The sequence below is a fragment of the Pezoporus wallicus genome, unplaced genomic scaffold (assembly GCF_028554395.1).
Source record: "Pezoporus wallicus isolate ANWC-B61680 ecotype Strahan unplaced genomic scaffold, APGP_CSIRO_Pwel_v1 contig_3817, whole genome shotgun sequence".
Classification (NCBI taxonomy): domain Eukaryota; kingdom Metazoa; phylum Chordata; class Aves; order Psittaciformes; family Psittacidae; genus Pezoporus; species Pezoporus wallicus.
The window spans coordinates 7,652,550-7,671,944 of record NW_026635157.1 but is presented as its reverse complement, the minus strand read 5'-3'; the positions used below and the strand labels follow the sequence as shown (position 1 = coordinate 7,671,944).

Sequence of the window (19,395 nt, the reverse complement as noted above, 5' to 3'; positions counted from 1 at the left end):
ATGCAAGTCAAGCAACACATCTACGAGAAAAAGCATAATGGAAAAAATGACTAAAGTACCAGCCAGACAAAATTATGTACTAAACAACAGAATTCATGAACAACAAAAAAAAAAACAACCCAAAACAAACAAACAACAAACCAAAACCAACAGTATTCTAAAGGACAAAAACCTCCTTGTTTCAGTAGTAGAATCCAAAACTGTACTCACAGGTGTAAGCTGAGAGGTGACCATGCATCAAAAAGCCATAAGGCAACAATAACATGAAGAAAATAAAATTAAGCTTACTTTGAACATCTTCCTATTTTTCCTTTATATACCAGCAGCTGTTACTCAGTGGCAACTGCCTCCCAGCAAATACATCTGCTGTGTTATAGTGTAATAACTAAAAAGTAAAACAGAGAAGTGGGAACAATCAATCTATTTTAGCTTTCTCCATCAAGTAAAATGCGGAGTACTAAAGAGAAAGCACAGATGGCAAGAACAGAGATCCTAAATATACAGGTTCTCCACTGTTCAAGGTGATAGGATGGGTAAGATATTCCTTATTTAAAAATACGTAGCTAAATACTGCCTTATCTCCAACTAGCAACCCTAATAAAGTCAACAGCAATGCAGAGCATTAACTGAAGGATGAACTTTGGCCAGCCCTGCAAACATACACTTATTCAGCTTTATGAAGGCACCTAAACTTGTTCAAATCATTGTTTACATGTGACAAGCAAAGAATGTTCATGCTTACAGGAGCAAAGTATAATCTTTCACCTGAAAGAAAAATGTGTAATTTTATGCCACATGGTCACCTTGACTGTTATTCAGTAAGTAGCAGCAAATTTTACTTGTATAAACTTAAAATTAATTACACAAATCCCTGGAGTTCCATGGCAATGCTCATCACATGTGTGCTGCACCATAAACAGAAATTTTCTCCAAAGGCCATTTTATGTGGGATATGAAAGGATATTTCTTCAGGAAAAGACTACTGCTGGAACTAACTCACCACATAAAATCTTCTGTCTTTTCTCCTAGAAAATGAAGTAGTAGGTTTATTTTGGGAATAAGAGACTAAACTGGCCTGGTGTTGACTTTTTACTAATCAAATATAGTTCATCATAACACTAGTAACTTATTTACTAGTTAGAAGCATGTACCTCTGCAATTTAGTGAATAGCACTAAAAGAAAAATGTAAAGGGATTAAAATTTTGCTGTTAGACCTAATGCCAACAAAGCAGAATGACTTAAATTTCAGACTTGCAACCTAGAGCTGGTATAACACTGCTCTCTTGTGGTTGAATACATGCACTTAATCTGCAGCATGTATCAACTGTTTACATTATTTTCGTGGTTTTTGTTTTTTTCCAAAATTTTCAGACATTTTAATCTAAGACATTTTTTGCTGATCAAGGGTTTACTTCAACCAGTGCCACCTCCACCCCTGCACACTGTACTACTATCTGTCTTTTAACCTAAGAGGGAATTTAGGCTTCTGCTTTTTCTCTGGCCCATTGAAATTAAATGCCTTAACTAGCCTGAAACAAAAGGTATAAATACTTCCATCCCAATGAGAATCAAAATGAGTCTGAAAACCCTTACTCCCATATATAAATAACCTGCTTTTAAAAGCCTCTTCCAGCCTTCTAGGCAAATAGTCTGAAGGAAAACATAAGTGGAAATTAAAATGTAAAGATTACTAGAAACACAGCTGAGCCAAAACATCACATTATTTTTGTTTCAACATTAAAAAAAAAAGTCAAATTCCCATTGCAGAAGGAGATATCCTGCTGACCGGGTGATTGGGGGAAATAATGAAAACACAGGCCTTTTGATTATTATAAGCAGTTATTCAAACTGATTCTCTTAATAAGTAATACGGTGGAAATTAATGTCTAGCATAATGGAAAATCTCTCTCGACTAAATAGTTAAATTATAGCCAGATAAAGCAGAGGAGGGTTACTGTATTGCAAATGAAACTGCTATTTCAATTCTGCTAGTACAAAATATGACATTGAATTTAAAGAAAAAGATCCCTTTAGCAACACAGGAGGATTTAGAATCTTCATATATTGCTAGAATGGCAAGTTCAAATACCTGTTGTAGGTGCTTCCACGTATATTGGAATGAATTAGGATTCATATTCGCAATTAAGTGATTTTCAGTCATTTATTTCTTGTTTTGTTAAATACAGGCCAAGATCATTTATTTGTAACTTAAATTTGATATGTCTTTAAATAAATTAAATAAGACAGACGTTTGGGTTAATAACGGTTTTCTTACAGAAGATAGCTATTTTATTAACATATGCCCACAGGTGGACAGGTGAAACATTTCCTTGACAAATAATTAGAGATAAAAAAATAATTAATTGAAAACTAATAATACATAGAAATTATTTCTGTCAGTGACTGGTATTAAAAAGTGAGAACATATTTCTAAAGCACAATAATTTGTAAATAACCTGGTCTAGTAATTCTGAAATGGACAAAATATTCCCCACACTGAAGGACAGCTGTCTTCTTTAGCCTTTACCCACAACAAAAAAAAGATATACATCTCCACCACTGCCATCTCTACTTGCAAAATGGGTACAGAAATAGTATTTATAACTGCTATACCTCAGCAAAATCAATCAGCTCCACTCAGATTTCTTCAAAAACAAAGTCAATACCTACAACTTTTTCGTTACTTATCCGCAGCCTCTTAAACCTTCCAGGATGAAATCTGTCTTTATAGAACCATTTCTGTCTAAGTAAGTGAGAGGAAGTGTTTCCACCTGAAGCTAGCTGCTTATGTATACTACATAACTTATTCAAATTGTTACTTTAAAATAAGTTACTAGTAAATGCATGGTTTTCTTCAATGTAATATATATATTTATAAAAGAAATTGAATTAATATCTCAATGTCTAAACAAACAAATAAAAGAATTATCAAGTTATTCTTCACAAATGGCAGTCAAACCACATATGCCTGATCTTTTACACAGGAGTATATTCTCAATGCCAAATTTGTTAAATATGATGAATGAACATGCTTGAGGAAAAAAATATCCATCCCAATATTGAGGACAATGCTGTTCAGAAGAAAAGCTGCATTTTCATGCTTACAATTATAACTCTAAGGACTTGTATTGTAAAACAACTGAAAGTTATTAAATGAAATCATTCCGTTAACTGAGGGCAATACGGATGGCAAATTTTCAGTTGTGTTTCTCATTACAGTGGGCTGATTCCATTTTCACCACTGGAAAACTTCAGGAAGGCTTCATTTTTTCCTGTGTCTTTCAGCCAAGTTTTTACACAGTGAACAGTACACCTGTCCAAGCCATGTACAGCCAGTTTCTCCATTAGAATTCTGTGAGAAACTGTCAAAAGCTCTACTAAGTCCAGGCAGGCAACATCCATAGCCTTTTGCTTGCCCACTAAGTGGGTCACCTTGTCATAGGACGAGATGAGATCAGTCAAGCAAAACCTGCCTTTCATAAACTGCCCAGGCCTGGTCCCCTGGTTGTCCTGTACATGCACACTAGATGTTCTGCTCCATAGCCTTCCCCAGATCCTCCTTCCAGACCTTCCTGGAGATGGGTGTCACATTTGCTAACTTCCACTCACTGGGACTTCCTGTATTAATCAGGACTGCAAGTAAATGATTGAAAGTGGCTCAGTGAGCACTTCCACCAGCTCCCTCACTACTCTTGGGTGGATCCCATTTAGCCACATAGATTTGTATGTGTCCAAGTGGTGTAACAGGTCTTGGACCATCTCCCCTTGGATTATGGGGCCTTCATTCTGCTCCCAGCCCATCTTCCAGCTCAGGGTGCCGTGTACCCTAACAACTGTTCTTAGTATTAAAGACTGAGGCAAATAAGGTGTCAAGTACCTAAGCCTTGTCTTCATCCTTTGTCACTGTGTTTCTCCCCCCTATCCAATAAAGGATGGAGATTCTTAGCCTGCCTTTTGTTGCTAATGAATTTCTAGAAACATTTTCTATTGTCTTTTACAGCAGTAGCCAAATTGAGTTCTAGCCTGGCTTTGGCTGTTTAATTTTCTTCTTGCATAACCTCACAACATCCTTGTCCTCCTGAGTGGCCTGCCCCTTCTTCCACAGGTCATAAACTCGCCTTTTTCCCCTGAGTTCCAGCCAAATCTCTCTGTTCATCAAGGCTGATCTTCCCCACCACCTCATCTTTCAGCATACGGGGATGGCCTGCTCGCTCCTGCACCTTTAAGATTTACTTCTTGAATAATGTCCAGTCTTCCTGGATTCCTTTGCCCTTCAGGGCTGCCTCCCTAGGGACTTGTCAACCAGGCCAGTCTGCTTAACCTCTTCATTACTAAACATCACTAAGTTTTGCAACTTCTTAGTATTGAAAACTGTCAGATGTTACCAGATACCACCCACAGACTTCGAGTTATACAAAGGCTCAAAGCCTAACCTAATTTACATCTGGAACTGCTTAAAGCAAAGAATCTGTTCTCATAACATGTGTAGGTGGTACACAGTTAAAAGAAAAAAAAATAAAATAATAATATAAAAAAATCAACTTACTATTTCCTTAAGGAAGTGGATCAGCTGCATAAACATTACTGCACAATTCACATCAGACTGACACCAAAATCAGAGGTATCAACAACCTGAAGGGTTGCACAGCTCACCGAAATTTACAGATACTTCTAAGGGCTTATACTAGATCCTTTGTTTAAGGGGTATTAAGAAATTTCAGAGAGAATTCCCTTTCAAAATGAACAGACACTTTCAAATTCAAAACTTCCACTACAAAATGCTTCTGTAAGCCAAACTTGCAGTTAAATGAAGAACTCTGAAGAGGACAGAAAAAACATACAAAGGAAGTCCAAAACAACAGTTCTTCCTGAAAAGAAGAAACTGCTGGTCACACAAAACAACTGGAAGACTACTGTATTCAGGGCTTTGCAGAGTAACTCATCCTCTCACAGTAAGATTTCCACCTTCACTTTTGTCAGTCACAACAGAACAGGCACAAACCCCAAGATCCCCTTCATCTCTGAAGGCTGATATAACACAGGAGATAATTTGTTCTACCACTCACAACACAGATACTGACCAAAACAATGATTCGTAGGCTTTACACTCTCCAGGACTCACCTGCCTTCCATATCCTCTTCTGCAGGCACTGGACTCCCTTCATTGTTGCTCTCTGCTGCCATAGTGCATCAGGGATAACTGCAGCAGACAAAAGATGATAGGGAGCTTTGATAGAAAGAGGTAAGATTGCAAAGTACAGGGTCAAGCTGACTATTCTTACAGATTTCATATCAGATGTCAAGTTTAGGTAGAGAATGTAGTATATGTGTACTTCAAAAATGGAAAGAAAGGGAAGGTCAAACTGTTACAGACTGAGAGGGTAATGGAAGAATGTGATAAATACCAGTAATTACTAAATCCAGAAAAATATCCAGAAGACAATTTTAGAAGCATGAAATAGCAAGACACTTAAGCTCCAGTTTTAGTCAAAAGATAACTTAATAAACAGAATTACAGGATTTTCACCATAATTTCTTACAACTGTGCAAATAAGACTCAGCAGTAATAGGAAATCCAGCTGCCAGTCTACTCCATGTAAGCAGGGAAGTAGAAGCTACACAGGGATACATTCTAAAGTCCGATTGGTGGGATTTTTGTTTTATACATCAGGGTCATTAAAGGACTAAGTGAAGGCAGCTATTGTAAGCAGTGGATTGTAATAAATTTGTAAATAAAGGACTGCAAGTACTCTCACAGGAAAAATGTAAGCTCTATTTTAATAACAGTTTATTTAAGAAGTTTCCTAATATGGTCAGTGCGTAAGATACAAAAAAGTTAGTCTGCAACACAAAATGCCATTATCAAACACACCTATGACATAAAGGAAATTTTACTTCATAAACTCTTGTGAATAAAACAGACCTAGATATGGAGAAGCCAAGGAGTGAGTTCATTTTATTTACTTACGGAATTTAGGCTATTTGTTAGCAGATCTCTCTGCAAAGTCTTTATCTCAGAACACAACTCCCCCATATAATAGGGATTTGACAGCCTACAGTTAACTTACAGTTTCACAAACATAGAAGTTCTGCTGACCCCAAATAAATTAGAATACAGTTTACATATTGAGTACAGAGCTGCATAAACAAACAGCAAAGAAAACTGAAGTAGCCAATTCTAAAGAAACAGTATTAGCTACCATTATATACAGTCAGTTATATATAACACAATGACAAGGAGGTTACACTCCACTTATACTGGAGTGTAAACGGAGCACAAATCAGCTGCCACACCAATAATTACTTTTCTTTCACACACGCTTCCTTTCTGCATTTCCCAGGTTTCAAACACACTGCTCCATAGCAATAAAAACCTTTTGGTTCTGTGCTTCTCATAAAAGCATCACATTTACAAGTTTGGCTGCTGGGAAACTAAGAAGGAAGAGACAATTTAACAAACCCTAGGACACCCAAACTTCAGTAGCATAGGAGAGACATGTTCTAGTACATATTACAGCACCTTACAACAGCTTCAAAGTAGAACTGCTACTTATACCCTATGATGTTTCCTCAGAAGTCTCCATCAATTAAATATGAGCTCCCACTTTCCACGTTGGTACCTGCTTAACTTCATCACTTCTTACAAGGCTAGATTTTGCATTTGGCTTCAGACTGCAACGTCCAACCTGGGGAGCAGGGATGGAGTTAAACAAAATTATATCCAAGACAACTGAAGGAGATTATGCTTACAACAAAGACATTTTGGAGGAGTAGTTACACTTCCCTTAACATAGGGGAAATAAAATAATAAGCCCATACAACTGCTTTAAGTACTTTTATTCTTAAAAATACTCAAGGGTAAATTATTAGAGGCTTGAATACAAACTCATGAGATTATTCTGCTTGAATAGGAAAAAAGCATCTTCCTGTATCTACTCCTGAATATGCTGGCCTTAAGCAGTCTCTCTTCCAGGACTTTGTAACTCAGCTCTGTTAGATCCTGGAATAAAAGCTATTCCATAAACAAACTGTTCCAGGATCAAACTGTGATGTTTGTATCTAGAATCAGGTATGTCAACTATGCAATGGTCTGCAGCATCTAAAATACAAGCTTTGCTATTTTTAAGAAATTTCTAGTTTTAACTTGCGGGGTGTCAACAAGGATAATAAGCCTATACCAGAGCTGTTCGCTCACTACAGTCTGTAAAATGAATGCTACATTTTGCTTGTGAAATCCTTGTGGCAGCTAAAATTTAAAATATAATCACTGTAGCTAGAGAAACATGCACCTTAGTTTTCCTTTTAAGTTTTCAGCCAAGCAGGTAGCCACGCACATAAGCGGCAGCCTTCAAAGAAGGTCTGGATTTCCATGATACATTTTGTATAATTATTTCCCTCCATTAGGCTTACAAATGCCCCAGCCCAAATCTTTACTTCAGTTTTAAGATAAAAAGATAGAATTGCTAAGCAGAGGGACACAGTTTAAATTACTGCCACATCTAAGCAGTTCTGAGGTTTGTGGAAGTCTAACAACCAACCAGCAGTACTGGGCTGTGTAAGTAGCTTGCATAGGCTGCTCTACAGAAACCAGTGCTCAGAATCACCTTTGTCCAACAGCTCCATCTAGAAGACTTTTCCTGTTCATAAGCAATCTATATTTTGTGTAGGCTTTGCAACAGCATTCGGAATCATATCTACTTCTGGATAAAGATGCAAACTGCATGGAAATGATGCTACCTCAAATAAAAATATTACAGACAATCCTTTTATTTTTTAGCATAGCATTAGTCCTCTCTGTACCTTCCCAGCATCTTTATTTGTAAAATAATCAGTCAATAAGTAGTTAGTGTTACTAACTAGACACAGAGTTTCTATGCATGGGTACCTGCCAGTTACCATCAAGCAAGTGTCCACAGTTCAATCAACATGAAGTCAGTCTTGTGAGATTTTCCTCTTGGCACATCTAGAAGTACATTTACTAGTCTAAATCCAGCCAAAATAATCAATCTTTGAGATTCTCTGCCTTGATTATATCTGAAAAAAGCAACTACCTAGGCTGGTGGCTTAAAAACATTGTAGTGAAGTTGTAGACTTTGTGAAAACAGTGTAATTATGCACAAAACCAGCAGTCACTTCAAGAATATAAAAAAACATTCTTATATAAGCACATACCAGTGGAATCTCTGGACTAGAAAGCGGGGAGCTGTCAAAAGACCAATTTTCTTTGTCCAGGGAATCATCATCATCATCTTTATGTGCAAATTTCTGCTTCAGTGCACGAGTTAGTAGATCAACTGGATCCCAATCTGAACTTGGTCTCCTTTTGGGTCTAGAAAGAGGAGTGCCTCCAGGGGACCTACAAAAAAATTAAGAAAGAAAATTATTGTCTCCTGCCCCTAATGCTATGCAGCAGTGAATCAAAAAATATTTAAATATTGCAAATAAATAGCAAGAAAAAAAAAAGGTGCAAAATGTGCAGTTTTCACAGCAGGTCTCATTTGTAAGTTATATTACAGTATGTTAGTGGGAATCTCCCACATCAAAATTGTGTTCACAATGGCTATGATGTATGTTAGTGGGAGATTTGGCTATGATATATGTTAGTGGGCCTAACATATATCATAGCCATTGCGAACACAATTTTGATTTAAACATCATTAATGTTTAGAACAGTACGCCTTTCCATGGTCTTACAAGAAAGAAGAAACTTATAAAATTCCTCCGAGCAATTGTATTTAAAGAAAGCAAATGCTTCAAGTCAAATATGTAGCCAAGTGTCCATAAAGCCCCGTTTATAAACCACACTTAACTCAAGTTTCATTATAAAAGGAATAAAAAAACCAAACATTGTTAGATTTGGCACAAAGGCTTCAAAGACAGTTTTTCCCTCCAAGTGAGCACCTGAGCATCCAAACATTAAAATTGTATAGGCAAAAAAGTAGAGTTTACACTTTAATTTAGAAATTGTTTATATCAACTTCAAAATCAAAACGCAGCAAAGAGACGTGAGATCAAAACAGCACCCACACCCAAAAACCTAACATAAATGGGAAGTTAGCAATTAGGTCAAGAAAATAAATCATACAAAAGCTTCCTAACCATTGAAGTATTCAAAAAACAGGTATTCAGACACCTGCTAGTAAAGCACTATCTCTAGGCCAATGAATTGCACCTGTTAATGCAGACTGACAGCACTGCGTTCGAAGTCTGACAGTTGCAGTAGATGTTGTTTAACATGAAACCTGAAAGGACTGAGTTTACCCTTGCTATAAAATCAAGCTGTCAGAGGACTTGCCCAACATGTAAGCTGGTACTTGGGTGGTAGAAACTGGAATCTTCAGGCTCTCAACTTCTGAAAACAGAGGTCTTCCCTCTGCAGTGCACACACTGAACTACTGTCAGACTGCTGCCTGAAAGATCATAGCAATTTTGATCATCATTACTCCCTCCAACAATGTAAATACATCATACAGTTATGTTCTACCTTCAGAATACAGGTAGGTGCCTAAATCCAGAAAGCACTTTGGAGGTATACCTACCACTTCCAATTAACTATGCACTTGCTCAACATGACAGTTGTTAAAACTGTCAACCTTAACATTTCACTTTCTTCACTCACTGTACATGGAATTATAGTGCACTTTATATTTGATTTATTTACTGTGAAAATATTATCAAAAGTGTAAAGATGCGTTTTAAAGTTGCATATAGATAATTTCCCCAAGACATGCTAGTTATTTTCAGGGATGAAGCTCAGAGCTAAGAATATGGTGAAATATGAACTCATTAAGCTTTGGTAAATTAAATTCTCCCCACATGATGAGCTCCAAATGTTCATTATAGACTCTGTTGTTCTTACATAATTTTTCAACTAAAGAAGTTCAGAAAAAACATCTCAACTTCAAGTCAGTATGCTAGGTGTAACTGAAGAGGTATCAGTCTTTAATAATGCATTTTTGTGATATGTCAACTGTGCTTACAACCAAAACAGTAGACCATTGAAAATATTTATGATCCAACTGCACTACTGAAATACAAATTTAAAAAACATTTTCAATAAAAGATACAGCATGTATTTTCTGTAACACTTCAAAGCCAGGACCAGGATACTTTGGGTATACTAACAGTAGCTTTCCAACATCCCCCCAAGGATCTTTCCTTTCACAGTGAATCAAAAAGTTTATTTGTTCAGATCCATTTCCTGCGACAGTGTACGTGACTTTGTAAGCGATCTACACATATAGCAACACACCCACCTCCCCTACACCAACCTGAGATTATACTAAAGCAGCAGACTAGTTCTAAATGCTGTGATAGTCAGCATGTTTTAAATGCATCTAAAAGCTGTGCCACAAGTATCTTACATTCCAAGCTGTGAACTTAGAAGTTGCAAATGCAAGTTTGTCAGCAGTAGCTGCTCATTAAATATTTCACATTGGTGTTCCCTGATGCTATTTAAGGGCTGTGGTGCTGACATAGTTTTGGCTTACTCAGATCCATGCTCAATTCCACCTACCTCTCAGTAGCTCTCAGCTGAACTTTGTTGAGGTCTTTTAATACATCCATCATACTAGGAATGTTCTTTGTCCTCTGGTGACCAGCACTCTCAGCTGTAGTTGGACCATGGTTTCTTGCAGCAAGACGTTGTTTTATAAGTTCAACTGCTGAATTACTAGCAGCAACACCAGATGGTACACCAGAAGGAAGCGGAGGAGGCGAGGGAATTACAAAGTGATTGTGAGAGACGGACAGTGGCGTAGAAGTCATGGCTGGCACTGGGTAAGATCCATCTGGAATGCTGGATGTTTTAAAGGCTTCTGGATGCAGTTATCAAAGAAAAATAGGGATTTTATTTTTAGTCAGTATACCCTCATAATTGACAATATTAAGCAACACCTAGGATGACTCAGTTTTCAGTAAAGACAAGACAGCCCTCTTACAGCACTTTCTTACACACCTCATACAAAGAACATTTTTTATTTCAAAACCAAAGATTCAGAATGCATGTAATAATGACTCTGAGGTATCTTGTGCTCCTCCGATTTTCTCCATTTGTGTCTTCAATCTGAGCACCAGATAAATCAGCAAAGCAGCCTACTACTACATACAATTCATTCTCAGCAGTCTGAAGGCTACAATAACCACATAAGGCGAAAGCAAAGAGAACCACAAGACACATAAAATAGACTACAATACGGAGTGCAATGGAGAAGAGACAGAAGAATCGCCAACAGAACAGCTAACTGAATCACCGAGGTGATCAACCAAAAGTTACTACCTCACACCAGCCCAAGTATTTCAACAACCACAGTGGGGTTAGTGTGCAAATAAGACAAGACCTCAAAACTCTTAAGGGAAAAAAATAACAAAAATAAAAAAATTTTAAAAAAGGGTCACAAAAGATAGACGTTCGTATTGGAGACCAACTTTGATATTCTAGTGACACATCTATTTGCAGCATTTGTTTTAAGCCTGAATCTGACCGACTTAGAATACTTTTTCTATCCATTATTCTGACAACTTGGCAGAAACAGTACAAAACCCAAATGGGGTAATTAATAGTCTGTAACTGTTTTAAACAGTAATTGGTAGCCTATGAATAGCGTTGTTACTAAGCTCCTTCATAAACATGGTGGAGAGTACAAGGGTAACTTAAAATCAACTGCATTGAAAACTGGCAAAGATACTACAAAATAGAAGGGGGTAGGGGCAGTACCAAATGCTAAAAAGAAAAGCAAAATACAGCATTCTGTAAATTTAGTTGGTGTAACTAAATTTAGTTAGAAGAAGTTAGAAATTGAGATTGAGTTCTTCAGTTAGAATTAGAGATGTTCTCCATTAATACGAAGACACAGCAAGCTATGAACAGGCACTCTAACGCAATGAAAGGAAAACTAGTTTGCTTCAAACCAGAAGGGCTTACGTGAAGGGATGCTTCCCAATGTCTGTGCGGAAACAATTGCAGCAATCTGAGCACGAAGAAAGGTTAGCTCATTTTCAAGTGCAGAAATTTTCTGGAGCGCTGCTCTATCAGCAAGGTCACCTCCTTGTGTACTGTTTTTTGGACCATTTTGTGTTGAATCTACAGATGGACACTGGTGACGATGACCTGTACCACCTTTTTTTTTCCTCCACAACTCAGTCCTAGAAACCAACAAAAGACATAGTTTCAAAAGGTTCAGCCAACACAAGGAATCCCAAAATTTACTCACTGTCTGTTCAAGCAAGTTATCATTCAAAAAGCTGTAAGTTTGCAAACTAAGAAAACTTCGCACTTCTAACTACTCATAACCTTAAAAATATTTTAAGGTCTCCCTCTGCTCAAGCATGATGCAGATCCTTGCAAAATCATAAAAAAGATCATACATCATAAAGACATATTGTAGGAGTGAGCTGTTATTACTCAATAACTATTTGACACCATAAAGATGTCTCTCCCTCCTCCCTACCTGAAACAGTAGATATGAGGCAGAAATGTCAAATAATAACGATCTTTTAATTAGGCTTCACAAATTTTAGTCGTTTATCAAACTGTGCAAGATGAACACAGCAAGCAGCAAAGAAGTTGCGATCTTACAGAAAGATATTGGAGAAGAATGAGTTTTAATACACACAGAGTAAGAACCTCATCCTCTGTAAGCTACATATGAACACAGACTGCGTTAGAAAGTTGTTCTACAAGTCTCAGGTTTTCATTTTAAAAACAATTTTGAGTCTGTGCCTGCAGAAATAACTTCTAAAAGAACTTTAAAATAGCAAATGAGTGTAAACAAAAACTACCAGAATTTCATTATGAAACAAAGAAATTAATTTATTCAAGATGCATTAAGTTTTGATTGAAACCAAACTAGACCTTTTCCCTTTTATTAGCCATTCTTGTAGCTTAAATCAAACCTGCAGCGTTGTTTTCTGATTTGCCCAAACCCCTTGCTATTCACATTGGCTCAGAAGGGTAAGGTATAAATTGGAGTACCTGTTCTCAAAAAACATCCCACAGAGCTAGGAAAGGGGGAGGAAGAAGCAATAGAAATAACAAAAGAATGAACTTTCATGGATCTGTGAATCAGATCAGCTAAAAATCATCACAGGCAAGACGTAATAGGTCACAGTTCCTTTTAACAACATTCCTACTCTTCCACTATTTTGCAGCTGTTGAAAAAAAAAACTTTAATAATTCAACAGTAACATCTCAGGATCACAAGATGAAACATAACTTCATCAGTACCTCTCTAATAGAACAGGTGTCATTTGAATTAATCAGTTTCTTGTATTTTCATTACCTGCAAGCAGCACAAAGGTCACAAACATGCCAGTAAGAAGTTGAATTGCATTGTCCAATTCAAATGTAGCACAAGACAATACAAGAGTCTAAATTTTAATCTTATTTCCGGCTCTCTAACTCATCCTCTGATTTTGAACAGATCCTTTAGAGGAACAGTAAAACAACTTTCTATGTCTTCTCTAGTGGGGGGGGGGGAAGACTTGTATACTATTTCTGTCTGCAGATTCCTGGATAATCAGTCACATCACGGTCCTAGTAATAATTTATAATTGTAAAACTATTCTCCTTTAGCACTCTTTAAAATCTAGAAAGGATTATATAAATTATATTCAAGGTAATTTTTTTAAATCAAGAAATTATGGTTTTCTTTCCAGCAACCATCATGTATAGCACTGTAGCAACCACAGTCAAAAAAAGACATTTTTTTTCTTCTTTTTGCCCCTTTATAAAGTTTATCAACTTGATTGTAAACTAAAGGGATAAAAACAGGAATAATCTTACAGTATGCTACAATACCCAAATTTCATTGAACTCCCTCTCTTGCTCTCAAAATACCTTGTAAGTATATATAAAATACCAATAATGCCTTAAACATGCTATTAGGAAGAGAAAAGAAGGGAATCAATTTAAGAAATCTTCCATATAAGAATACTTTACATGGTAAGAATTTTCAGGTAAGCAGGAACTGCTCCCAGAAAAATGTAAAATTCCAGGGTTGGTTTAGCTGGAACCCTGGAAGGGCTAGCAAAAAAAACAACCAACCAAAACACCAACGCAAACCCCAGAGAAGACATAAGTTACTCCTATTACTCCTTTTTAGACTTCTACTTACCTAAGTCTAGTAAATGCCTGTCCCTCATCATTTGCCACCCACAGGACATCAGCAAGTGATGGAGCTACAGGAGGTGGAATGGTGCTTTGTTCATCATAATCCAATGGACCTGGGTCTTGAACAAGCTAAAAACAGATAAAAAATGTATGAAGAGAAACTGGATCCAGCACATACTGAAAATTCTGCCTCAGCAAAAGGAGTTAAACAGTGCTATAGGCAAATTGAAAACAGTGAGCATAAGGAATGCAACACAGTTACACAAGCTAAAAAGAACAGCAAAGCTAACAATTAAAAAACAGAAAAATTAAACAGTTGAAGCATATGTATGAAATAAATTGCTTACTCGAAAATAAGGTCTTGGGTAAGGCTCTATGGAAAGAATTGTCCCAAGTCTACGGACAACACTTCGAGTAGATCCATATTCCTTCATTTGGCAAGCAGATACGACCTAAATATCAAAGTACTTTTTAATGTGAGAAGCAAAATCAAAGCCCTCAGTTCTTACAAAGTTATTAAATAATTTAATGTTATATGCAACTAAAGATAATGCAGTTAAGTTCACCTAACTTTTCAATGCTCCTCTCAAGCGTGAAGTCCAAAGAGGCCAATGCTGGTTTTAATAAACTGCTTCCAAAACACTGCCAAGATACAGCCTATACCCAGAGTATTTTAGAGTGGCACAAAGGCCACCAAGGAACATAGCAGCTACATCATGTAGTTAATAATATCCTGAGATAACTGACAAATGAAAAAGTGCACAATTAAGTAACAATATGCATCTGTGTAAGTCTTGGGAAATACAAAAAGAAGAAAAAAGAGTAAGGAAATGAAAGGAATTTAATGTACCTTGAGCTGACATCTCCTCATGACTGCACATAACTGCTGGAAATGCCTTCTGGATGAGGCTGCTGAAGGAAGGCATGCTCTGATTGTACGACTGATGCTGCTGCCGAACACGCGCATTTCCAAAAATACAGCCTGTGGAAAGAAACAAGAACTCCCGATAGCGAAACCATAAGATAACTGGGATAGCTCCCTCAAACTAGTGTCCCTAGAGACACTTTAGCAGTTTCACATAAATAAACCAAGCATTCCCTCGGAACTAAGATTACAGCAGTGCCTCACTATTGACACCCATCGGGAAAGAAATGCCCATAAACTCACACTCTAATATCTGTCCTCGATGCCGCATTAACCTTCTCCCAGCAAAACCTTTCCGAGGTTTCTGACAACACAGGATTAACTGTTATTTGGGAATCGCTATGTAGCCTTTCATTTAAGATGGCAAAACGTGAACAGCTGATGTTACTGACCTCCCCCCCCGTTCAGGCATTACTTGAATGGCTGTACCAGGGCAGTGACCACACACAGTGCGGGCAGCCTGTCCAACCACACCAGCCAAGCTCTCCCATGCCGACGGACCCAACCTCACGCCAGAGCCGCCTGTCCTGCCGCGGACGTTCGGCGGCCTAAGTTACCGTTCTTCCCCTTGGCCACAGCGGCTGCCGCCAGGACGCCCCGCACTAGCGGGCTCCAGGCGTGGCGTGGCAGGAAACAGCCCCCGCTCCGCGCCCCAGCTTGGGGTCTCACCTCGTCGGGCGGCCAACCAAAGTACTCCAGCACTCGCCTTAGAAGACCCAGCACCAGCGCCATGGCCGCAGCTCCCGCTGCAGGGCTGGAGGAAGAGGTCACCGCCCCACAGACAGGGACACCGCTCCGAGCGGCGGCCCGTCTCCGCCGCACTCCCACCTCACCAGAAGAGCCGATGCCCCCCCGGGCCGACAGCAGGCATACTGCACACCCCAACCTGCTCCACAGCACAGCCGGGCTGGCAGCGCCAAGGGGACTAGGAGGCGGGGCGAAAAGGAAATCACGCCAATAGGAAGTCGGCAGTAGTCAGAGCAGAGCCAATAAGGGACGAGGACGGCCGCGTTCGCGGTGCGTGTCGGGAGGAGAGCGGGTTTGAACGCCGCGGGGAGGGAGATTCCACCTGCAACATGCGTGTGTGTGCGGCTGGCTGCTCAGTGGGCTCTAGCGAGGGCCGTCAGCCTGCGCTATTCATATGAGGAATAGTGATCTTTTCCACCAATAGAATCATAGAATAATTAGGGTTGGAAAGGACCTCAAGATCATCTAGTTCCAACCCCCCTGCCATGGGCAGGGACACCTCACACTAAACCGTATCACCCAAGGCCTCATCCAACCTGGTCTTGAACACTGCCAGGGACAGAGCATTCACAACCTCCCTGGGCAACCCATTCCAGTGCCTCACCACCCTAACAGGAAAGAATTTCCTTCTTATATCCAATCTAAACTTCCCTGTTTAAGTTTTAACCCGTTACCCCTTGTCCTGTCACTACAGTCCCTAATGAAGAGTCCCTCTCCAGCATCCCTATAGGCCCCCTTCAGATACTGGAAGGCTGCTATGAGGTCTCCACGCAGCCTTCTCTTCTCCAGGCTGAACAGCCCCAACTTCCTCAGCCTATCTTCATATGGGAGGTGCTCCAGTCCCCTGATCATCCTTGTGGCCCTTCTCTGGACTTGTTCCAACTTGTTCCTTTTTATGTTGAGGACACCAGAACTGCACACAATACTCCAGGTGAGGTCTCACAAGAGCAGAGTAGAGGGGCAGGATCACCTCCTTTGACCTGCTGGTCACGCTCCTTTTGATGCAGCCCAGGATACATTGGCTTTCTGGGCTGCAAGCGCACACTGAAGCCGGCTCATGTTCATTTTCTCATCAACCAACACCCCCAAGTCCTTCTCTGCAGGGCTGCTCTGAATCTCTGCCCAACCTGGAGCTGTGCCTGGGATTGCTCTGACCCAGGTGTAGGACCTTGTACTTGACACAGTTAAATTTCATGAGGTTGGCATCAGCCCACTTCACAAGCGTGTCAAGGTCCCTCTGGATGGCATTCCTTCCCTCCAGGGTATCAACCGAACCACACAGCTTGGTGTCATCGGAAAACTTGCTGAGGGCGCACTCAATCCCACTGTCCATGTCAGCGACGAAGACGTTAAACAAGACCAGTCCCAACATCAATCCCTGAGGGATGCCGCTCGTTACTTACCAGGGCATCTCCCTGCGCCCAGCTGATGCGGAGTATCCTACTCGAGGGACAATGCAATTCAGCATATGCAGCACATCAGCAATGTGGTATAATGAGGAGCATCTTAATGAGCTAAACTGAAATGTGACAGGTCTATCTCTTAAGACTTCTAGCTGGCTCAGAGAAGTAAATTTAACAAGGCAGAAGCAGAGCTTCAATGCACCAAGTATCCTCAAAACACTGTGTGACAGCATACTGAGCTCATGTCAAAGTAAGAAATCCATCTTTGGATACTGTACTTGCTCTTTTGTCAAGACTTCTGCTGTTTTGCTTAAGAAACTTTGAAAGTATCAAGAAAGCCAGTAGTTTGACACAGTAAGACAATGCTTCTGCTCAGAGAAGAATCCTGTTCCCAGCAGCACTAATATCACCAAAGCTTTCCAGCAATAAACTGATCAGACATTTTCTTTATTCGCATTTACAGGGGTGTCTCAGCAATAATTCCCAAACAAACACAACCCTGGAACTCCAACACGTTATTGCAATGTGACTGCCTTTGCTTGTAGTTACTATTATCCACAGCTTGTTAGGTGGATAAGTTTTCGAAGACCAAACAAAAAGGAACAGTACTGGTAACACAAGCTATAATAACAACATAAAGCTATTCTAGGGGACCAGGAGGGTTTAAATTTGAAGAGAGGAAAGGCAGGACTTTTTTAATGGGTATTTTAAAAAACTGAACTGAGTACTTGCCTTGAAAAAAAATGTACCTTCTGCTCACTAAGGAAGGGAAACATTAGCACAACTGGATGGGGAGAACTGGACACAGTTCCACCAGAAAGTTGTGAAGAGGCAAGGTCCCAAAAGCAACCCAAAACTGAGGCAGTTCAGTTTGACTGCACCATTATCAGTAACAAGCTGCTTTGAAACTGGGCAAGCCAGCTGGGATCTCCCACAAAAGCACTTAAAAGTCACTGAGTAGGACTCTGAGCAGCACAGATGTCTTGTGCCAGATCTCCTTAAAAAAAGGGTTTTGTTAAAAGGCAAGCTTTAAGAAAGCAGGACAAGTGACCCGGAACTTAGGACTTAGCTTTGTAGCCTTCACCTCTGGAGGCAAATCAAAGCTTGGTAACTGCTCTGCTTTTGAAGCACCAGCACAGCAAAACTAATGCAGGAAAGCTTTTATCATACGTAACTGCCCACCGTTACAGTAATGCTACTAATAGCTCCTGGGAAGGAAGAGGATATGAGATTTAATTCCAGTGCACAGTCTAGACTAACAGTGTAGCTATTGTATTCGGGGGGGGTTATCTTTTTTTTTTTTTTGTCTGGGCTAGTGAAATGAATGACTGATTTTCCCTGAACTGCAGGGACAGCTTCAAACTTCTTAAGCACATCATGCAGAGATGAAGCGGATTCAGAAGCTGCTTCACCACTGGAATACAGTGAGTCAGAACAAATTACTGAACTCAAAATGTAGCCAAATATTTTATACCAGTAGAATGCTTTTTTTTTTTTCTGCAGATCCATCAATGAGGGTCTTTACCATTCACAAGGCAAAATGCACTGAACTTCCATTCACAAGTCATACTACTTTAGTAGCACCAAACCATGTTTTTTCTTATCACAACAGTGAAAATTCATTATTCATGTGTAAGTAGTAAGTGCTGAAGTTTTGGATTATAAAAAATAATCCAAACTCTATTTCTTGTAGATCTCTTGACAGACTGCAACTTGCACCTTTGCTTAGATTATCTTAAGCAGTTTTTAAATGTATTTATGGCTGTCACCATGTGTTCTGTAATCAACAAATGACATTTTTATTGAACTGCACTGAAATTCAGGATAAAAAGTTTTTTATCATCTAAGCTACAGACCAGCCTGTAAAATTAAAAGCCATTGTCAAAGCAATCTCCACCAGATTTCCTTGGACGTTCAACTGCAGTGGAAAACTTGAATCTGCCTCATTTTGCTGGAACTGTATTGCCTTATGACAAACAGACCACAGCAATCCACCTTCAATTTGACCTAGATGATACAGATTATCTGTCCTAAGGTTATGATATTTCAAATGTATCTTGGTCCTCCCTGTCAAGTTTCAAACTGGTGTTAAATTTCACTTCATTAGGATAAACTTTGACACTGCTGCCAAGTTTGTTTTGTTCCTTTTCTTGCTTATTCTGATTTAACATACACAAAGCCTGTGTGATCTTTGCTAAATCCAAGGAAT

General features: G+C 39.2%; 1 protein-coding gene across 2 annotated transcripts; it reads right to left on the bottom strand.

The window, feature by feature from the left end:
* Positions 1–5,792: 5,792 nt before the first annotated feature.
* MTFR2 (mitochondrial fission regulator 2) lies at positions 5,793–15,790 on the bottom strand. 2 transcript variants are annotated; one of them, XM_057407837.1, is made up of 9 exons: positions 15,706–15,790; positions 14,962–15,093; positions 14,459–14,563; positions 14,116–14,240; positions 11,925–12,145; positions 10,518–10,818; positions 8,174–8,357; positions 7,197–7,247; positions 5,793–6,687 (listed from the first exon to the last, which is right to left on the bottom strand). In XM_057407837.1, exons 1-9 carry the CDS (start codon positions 15,766–15,768, stop codon positions 6,589–6,591), a joined length of 1,281 nt encoding a protein of 426 aa, XP_057263820.1. In that variant the 5' UTR covers positions 15,769–15,790; the 3' UTR covers positions 5,793–6,588. The 2 variants fall into 2 exon arrangements, with proteins under 2 accessions (XP_057263820.1, XP_057263828.1); XM_057407845.1 differs by lacking the exon at positions 7,197–7,247.
* Between the last annotated feature and the right edge of the window lie 3,605 nt (positions 15,791–19,395).